We start from the raw sequence: 8936 nt of genomic DNA on the forward strand, positions 1-8936 counted from the left end.
TAACAACGATTCCACGAGATCTCTAACTGCAGTACATATTTTTATATGTCTATGCTTATCAGTTATCCGTCACAGAATATGAAACCAGCTGGTATAAAGATACCTTACGTTACATGATTTGAATTTAAAATATACAATTTTGTGGAGTTCTTTGAAATCCATAGGGCCAAATGATTATTTGCCAAGTTAGTTGCATGATTCACTCTCAAAATATTTTTTTTTTTAGATAGCTGTCTAAACTAGTGTTTAGAAACCAGTAGTAAGTTAAGACATAATTTATTTTATTTTATTAATTCGAATGAAATAAAATCAATAATTAATTTAGGGACTGAACTTTAAATATAAATACATAAGACGCATAAAAATACAATACAATATAAACTCCTTTTTTTAAAAATTACATTTCTATTGAAGTATGATCATTTTGAAGAACGAATTTCCGGCATTAGCCATACATTTGGCATACAACTTAGGAGAGTAGGTTGTTTTGTTTCAAATTATTATTACACTTTATGAATGTGATATGCGCAATATCATATGCATTTATTTTGTACTCAAACGTTAAAATATTTTCCATTTATATTTCGAATGGATTGTATATGGTTAATATTTTACATGTATGTTCAGAACAGGGTTAGAGTAGTGAATTTATTTTATTATGAAGTACATTTCATTTGTATAATGTCGAGGGTGACACGCCAATCGAACTTTGCACCAAACCACTCAAACCTAATACTGTTGAAAAAAAAATATATTAGCTGTATGTTTGAATAAACCTTTAAAGGTTTTAAACCGTATGTTGCATGTCTAACAATCACTATGGAAAAATATTGAATTGTATAATAATATGTTCTTAATAAATAGAAATTAATCAAATGCAATAAAATTAGCTTACGTCAATGTATTTCTGTTAAAAATAAAATATTAAATTTATTGGCATAACAATAATTGGTGTAAAGCAATTGATTAATTTATATTATAATCATCCATCACATAACAACATAATCTTGTTTGATACTCAACTCCGTATAACTGTTTTTGGCATATAATACGATTATGATATTAAAAGCTCACTTATAAATTTGGCAGAATGACCTACAATAAAAACAGTCATACATGTTTAAATAATAGCAAGATCCAGATTATTAACTTGCATAAATTCAAACGAGGGAGATCAAATACAATTACGATGGAAATTATACAACTAAAAATAAGCGAAGTCATTAATTTCCGATTCAGTGGTGTTGCTTAACACAATCTTAATTAATATATTATTTTTGTAATGGGATAAAGAGAAATATACATATTTTGTGTTCTACAAAGGCCATTGTGTACAATTTATATTATATTCAACAGCTTGATTGAAAATATACATTCCCAGACGGTGGATGGAAAAGTAATAGTTATGTTTTATTGGAAAATGAACAAATAGATGAAAAAATAAAATAAGAAATCTATGTTTAATATTTTAGATTTGTATTTAATTTTGGTTATAAAGTCCATGATTTGTAAGATAGCAATTGTGTTGCATTTTCTGCATGGTTGATTTAACAATGTTTTTTGTAATTTATTTTAAAAAACGCTTTTATGACGGTTTAAGAAATACCTATTGTAGTTAAATGTAGAAATGTATGTATAATGTATATATTCAAACAAGATAAGTTTAATTATATTACTAATGAACTGATTTTGCTTAAGTTTTAAGACTCTTACAACAATCAAAATACTTAATGAATAGCTTAATATGGTTATAATTTTCAGATAACTAATTTAGCTAACAGCGATGAAATCAAAGTTTTTAAAATTGATAACACTATTATTTGAGACATTTTTCTGAAAATAAAGGTAATGACAATGAAACCTTGTCAGAACTTTTGCTTAATTTGTCTGTGATAGAAAACTTAGATTTTGAAGTAAAGGATTTTTCAATTCTTACTGATTCATTTCGGTTTTAAAATATGATTTTGTGAAGAAAAAAAATTGTTTCAGGCACGTCATGTTTTCGATGCAATTTATAAATTGGCAAAATACAATTTTTTCCTCTAACGTTTTCCACTTTGGTCGAATTCGTTGTGCGCCTTTTGAACATCCAGCAGTCGAGTATTCCGAAATTGCTTTATCGCCAGGGTCGATATTTGACGCATCGTCTGGTGCAGTATAATATTTTGGTCGATCGTCGCCGCAGAATGGTACCGATGCGCGATGCTGGTACAATACTGCGGTTGACGAATTAGGCGACCTAGTAATGCGACCGCTGCAATGTTGCTGCTGGCAACACGTTTGTCGCATCCGTTTCTCAGAACATCGCTAATCATTACATTCGTGATTTATTCTTCCGTATTTTTTTACGATTTAGTGATAATAATATGTTACCAAATAGTATATCGGGTAATCCGCGGAAATCGCATTATCGCAGTGAAAACAATATTAAATCTAGTTAGTTTAGTTTTAAATGAAACTTAATAGACAACAATAATAATAGTATGTTGACCATCGCATTGTGTTTTGTGTTACAGAAATTCTATGTCCATCGCCGGTCGTGCCACTCAACGGTCTCCTCATCGAAGATTCGGCACCAGGACGTCATGTCGTTGGTTCCGTGGTGCAGTTTTCTTGTGGTGAAAAACATCAGCTTATCGGAAAACCCAGCATGGTGTGCACAGAAAATGGCACTTGGTCACACTCCACGCCATACTGTGAGCATGCATATACTTTTAGATTCAGATAAAAGTTTACTGTTTACATTTTGTTTAATGCTATAGAAACTATACGCGACGTGCTTTGAAGTTCAAATCCATTGCTTAATACCTATTTATTCCACCACATGAAACAATATTTCGTACATAAAAATAATGTGACAGGGCAAAATATTCACCATAATAGGATAACATTTTTATGTTTTTATATGAACGTTTATTCACATAAACCGTTTTAAGTAGGTAGTTACCACTTGTTTTGAAATGGACTGCTTTCAATGCATACGGTACACAATTATTGTAGAATAGTATTATTATTTTACAATAATTTCAAAAAATAAAAATACAAAATATTTATCAAATTTAAGCGAAATTATTGTGCTTTCACCGTTATGCTACTATAATATATATTATATTACTATAAGCCATTTAAATTATTTATTAATGTTTTCAATAGGAAAGCAATATATAGACTCCTACACTTCACATGCATAAACCTTACAATTTTACATGATTTAATGAAAGTATAAATCCAAAATTAAAGTACATCAGGTTAAGATTTTGATAAATTTCGAGTACGCACTCGGTAGGTACTCATACATGATCCAGATTTATAATAGACAGTATTGAAGTAGACAATAAAATTAGTTGCAGCACAGACATGTTAACTCACAAAACTGCCTCATCTATTTACGTAAATTATTATTTAAAATATATCTTTTATACATACGGCTTATTAAAATTGTTATATGATAATATTATACATGTTCATTCACCAAGAAATAAGCATACTCTTTGCTCACACTACCTTTTTTCTTCTTTAATAATCTATTTATTGAAATTCTACTTTTTTTAAAGTTCTAAGTATATTATTTACTTAAAGACTATATTATCAGCAAATACTTAAATTATTAATACCATTAAAAAAATGTGCTGTGGCGATATAAATTCTTACTTTTTCAATTCTAAACTACTTTCTTTTATTGTACATTTGAACATTGTTAATGGTTTACCCATCATAATATGTGCTGTACTTGTCTTACGAAAATACAACATAACAAATTCGGTAGAACCAATTTTGTGTGGTTAAATCTTTGAAATAAGAAACTAAAACATCGTAAAACCACTGTTCAAACACAGATAATTGTATAACCGTTAAGTTTGACAATGTGTTAATTCACTATAATATAAAAAGTATAATAATATAAAGTAAGTTCTTCTGAAAAAAATTGCCTTTACTATACGATTTTAAGACAGACACCACACATTCTGCTATAGTGTTATCACAATAATTTTCCATATAAAAAAATGTTTCTCATTAGAAAAAAACAGAGAAGTCACTTACGAGTTGCCGTAGAGTAGGTTACCGTATCAATGCTTTCAAGAATACGATTTGTGTGGATAAATATAGACTGACACATTCTTTGTTTCTAAGAATATTTTATTATCATTTCCATTTCTATTAAAAAACGCTATAACGTGGTACATTGAAATTGTTTTGACAATAAAAAATCCCTCGTCTATTTTTTATAATAATAAAATACATAATATTATTTCATATAATATTTTACCAGTTTATCTGGAAAACGTTCATTTAATACATATATTGTCGGATGACACGTCAAAATATCCCATTTAAAATTATTATAGAAAAATTATTTCGCTTGAATATTCATTCAAAGCTGGTTAACCTCTTTTATAAAAGTTGTGATTATAGAAAGTACAGTAATGGAACTTTATCTAAACTGTTTGTATAATATTAACCGTTATTTAGTTGATGGTAAGTTAACCGTGTATCGTGAGCTCACTGTTTTCACTTAATTTAATTTACCTTTTAACACGGATTTTTGAATTGTTTTTATAAGTTTTTTTAGAATATTCTAAAATAATTAGTAGTAATAAGTACAACCATTTTATTAAAATAAAAAATTAATATTGTAAAAACAGTTTTTTTAAATGGGAATCCTTCACATATAAATTTAATGCTCAGAAACTCATTTATATAGTTTAAAATATTCTTCAATTTAAAAAAATACTTAATTATATATTTGAATTGTTATTATGGTTAGTTATTACATTTTGTTATTTCGTTGGAGATATTATGACTGAGGTATTTTGACGTAGAACTATATTGTTGCACCTTACACAATCTTATTATATATTTATTAACCAGTTTGATCGATTTCCGTTGCGTATTTTCGTACCTATAATATTATTTTGACTGTCCTCCGTGACATACATCTTTTAAGCATGAAAAATTCATGACCAACTATAGTGTATACTACCAAAACCAAACCAGGATCCGATTACTTTTTTTAAAATAATCTAGATACCTCTGATAAAACTCAAAATATATTGTGGATATATATTAGCATTTATTTATTAATTTTAAATTTTAATGAATAATGAAAATAACGTTTATTTCAAGAGTGACCAACTACGGTCCGTGATCACTTACGCTAAACGGCACTTTGTCCTGTCTATTCCTTATACCACGGAGACTATGTACGGTGAAAATAAATTGGTTATAAATGATCACAGACACTAGTAGTCACTATGTACGGAATAATAAATCGATAATATTCGGTCGTGGGAATTTATTATAGGTGAAAATAAACTGGGAAATATATTTTCAAAGATGAGATTGATCACAGTCGCAATCTCGATCAGTAGTAATGGTGACATTCCAGAGTACACTATTCATACGCCATGAACAATTTTAAAACAATTAAGTTAAATTCAAACATTTTTAAAAATTGTAAGATATCCTGCATGTACTCATCATGAAAATTAAAGAATAACTAATAAATCAACAATTACCTGAAATAATAAGCCGTTCATAACTAAACTTTGAGTTGATGATAAGTTTTATGACCCATATAATTTTCAAAAATCAATAACTTTAAGTAGTTATTTATATTTAATGACACTAAGTTAAACAATTTTTAAATTTTAAATTTTTGTACCTCCAAATTTTTTTTATGGCTCTTGATAAAAAAATTAATGAACACCGCAAGTTTATGTGTTTATGTTAACATTGTGTTCTTATATATTTAATTATTTTTTTTCATACTAGATGATTAACTGTAAAAAAATTAATGAAATCATTTTTAAATTGCGTGGGTCCAACCATAATATAGTATTTGAGATATCTAAAAATAGGGTTTTCGTACTTTTAATTTAACTTGCCCCTTAAACAATCTAATGGTCGGCGTACGTCTTATGCAATAAATTATAATACAATATCTTGAACCACCATTGATCATAACGAAACGAATTTGTGGGCGCGTGCGCTTGGGTGTGTGTTTTGAATGTTGATAATATTGCAGGCAAGGCCAGATGCGAGTACCCGGGGGAACCGCCCAACGGCCGTATCATACCACTGAAGTTCTGGTACGTGCCGGGTGACAAGTTGAAGATCACATGCTTGGCAGGATATGTTCTGCCACTTCCGCTGGAGGCCAGCCCACCTGTATGCCTTGGTGACGGCACGTGGTCGCACACACTGCCCGAATGCATACAGTACACTAACGTGTGATCGGTTGACGGCGATCCGATCAAGACGTCTCCGGGTGGACGAACACGCGGTTTCGTGGCGAGTGTGCTTTCCTACGACCACCACCGACGGATTTTTTATAATAATATAGTCATAATGGGGTGTAATATGTCTAATATAACAGTATTTATACGTACAGTTGTAATTTTAATATTGTGTATTTTCATAGCCGTAGGTGCAAATAAGAGGGGGTGGTAACATAAGTGGCTTGATTTTAATGCCCCCAGAGATGTATTAGAAAGAAATACAAATATTACGGAACGATACATAGGTATAAAAAATGTAAATTGTAATTATATAATTATGTGTTAACATAGTATTTTGTATAATATTATATATTTATTCGGTGAGTATTGTCAACATGCAACGTATACCATGACATATAGGCACCGGTGGTCAGCATCTTGATGATTTATATCAAACGTCATTAGACGATATTCATTTTTGTATTATTACACGATACACGTATAAACAAATCGGTCCCATTATTTTGTTATATTTTAAACTTTAGTCGTAAAAATGTACTATTTAACTTTTTGCGAAAAAGTATGCCACTTAAAAATATAGTGATATTACGATCAAAGAGGAGCTATTAAAAGTGATTTTAAGTCTTCGTTAATTGCACGATATCATCACATCGATTTTCACATTCAAACCCTCTCCCCAAATTTTAAACTCTATTTGCGCTTAACGTAGGCACATCTAACCACGTCATAGTTAACACCTCCTAATCCTGCAGACGACTACCGATTATGCAAAACATAACAATAATATTATGCACTATGTTTAAGTACTAATAATATTTGACATGGTAATTTTACCGTCAATCGAGACATAACGACGCGACATCGTCCTCGACGAACGACTGGCCGAGTTCAATCGACCAGGATCGAAACAATAATGTATACACCTCATTACGTCATTACCCACACCTATATCCACCCGTCAACTCGTCTAATAATAGTTACTCATTTATGATTATAACTTACTATACTATCGATACCGTTACATTGTACATTCCTCAATCAATTATAACGTACTATTAGGTTTATTATACAACTAAAATCATTGCAAGTATAACGGCACTGTGACGTGACCAGCCTCAATTCAAGTGCGTCGAGTCGATAATATTGTTATAAATTGTTTTTCAAAGCCGTCTACAATCATGGCGTAAATATATTATTGGACACTTCTACGCAACGTTGTCACGGAAAGCTCATGTCAACGGTATATTATATATAGAATAATATATCTGTCAAATTCCCCCATAAAGCAGTGGCTCAGGTTTGATCCCGACAATTGTGCTGGATTTCCGAGTAACTATAGGTATATTTACGGCCAAGGGCGATAATTCTGACTGTGCGGACTTTCTGACTACCTGCTTTGCCTAGCTTTATTTTCTGCTCTCTCTCTTTTTTTTTTATTTCTTTTTATTGTATTTGAACTTATGTAATTGACGTCAAATGAAAATGGAAAAATATAAAACGTTTTTATCCTTCCGTTCGGCAAAACGGAATAAAATCCCTTGGCCGTTTTCGACAGAAAATTGCGATGGTTTTCGCGAGAGGCAATACTTGCAATACATCTCTGCGCTGCAATAGCTACAAACTAAAAATATTTTTAATCATTGATTATATTTTCATTTATTCGATATTTGACAACTTGCAAAATAATTTATCTTGCGGTGATTTATGCATATTACACCAGTACTATTACCATAATGTAATTATTAACACTTAAATATTTGAATATCATAAGCCAATTAGTTGCAATGATTATTAGGTACTTTGGTACAAACTACAAACTAACATGTGTATTATTTGATTTTAACTATCAAAAAAAAATCACAATATACATGGTATGAAAGGTGAAGAATATATTATATTATAATCATATATATTATAATAATAATTAATAATAAAATATGATACAAGATCACTATTTTGTTAATAATATTAAAGGTTTTTTTGTAATAATATAATATGATTGTATAATTATCGTTATTAATAATATCATTATTGTATCACTTCATGTTTAAAAATAAAATTTAGAACCTAAATGTCTAAGTTAATATTGTACATGGTCCAAGTTCAATGGTTGTTTGATCTGTTTTGTATTCATGTATTTTTTTCGACAACTAAAAACACATAAACCTTTTTCTGTCCTCCATTAAAATCAATTAATTTCTATCAGCATTTAAAATGCATGGTTAATAATAATTTTAATATTTTATACTAGCATAATTTTGATGTTTCCATTTGTATAGATTTTTGTGCTTATTTCTTTATTTTACAGCACTTTTACCTGCATTCTTTAGCATATTTTGTGTTGGTGCTTTATTCAACATTTTTCATCCGGAAGCAAGCCAATTATATAGCTGACGGCCTTTTTCTCATACATTGTATTCCTTCGTTTTCAAAAATTTGGCATCCTATCAATGTTTAAAATCCAAGTTCAGTAGCAGGTGTAAAGAAAAATATTGCCAGGAAATTGAATTTGCTGTTCCTGAAATTTGTTACTACGAGTTACCGTAATTTTAACCTTTCAAGGAGCGTTATCGTCATGAAAGCCTTTAAAAAGATTCAACATCAACTGTGGTATCTGTTTCTAAGTAGGTATTTATTATTTACTTTTAAAAATTACCACATTATTGCATCTTAAACTTATCATGCATACTAATACAA

The 8936-nt window shown here is 29.7% G+C and overlaps 1 protein-coding gene across 1 annotated transcript in view; it reads left to right on the forward strand.

Annotated features, from left to right (window-relative positions):
* LOC111039624 (locomotion-related protein Hikaru genki) overlaps window positions 1-7640 on the forward strand; it is a 90350-nt gene extending 82710 nt beyond the window's left edge. The window contains exons 9-10 of the mRNA XM_022323209.1: window positions 2517-2696; window positions 6026-7640. Coding sequence (XP_022178901.1) covers window positions 2517-2696; window positions 6026-6234 — 389 coding nt within the window. The 3' untranslated portion in view covers window positions 6235-7640. The remainder of the gene's footprint in view (window positions 1-2516; window positions 2697-6025) is intronic.
* The last annotated feature ends 1296 nt before the right edge of the window (window positions 7641-8936 follow it).

Source organism: Myzus persicae, unplaced genomic scaffold, assembly GCF_001856785.1.
Source record: "Myzus persicae strain clone G006 unplaced genomic scaffold, MPER_G0061.0, whole genome shotgun sequence".
Classification (NCBI taxonomy): Eukaryota; Metazoa; Arthropoda; class Insecta; order Hemiptera; family Aphididae; genus Myzus; species Myzus persicae.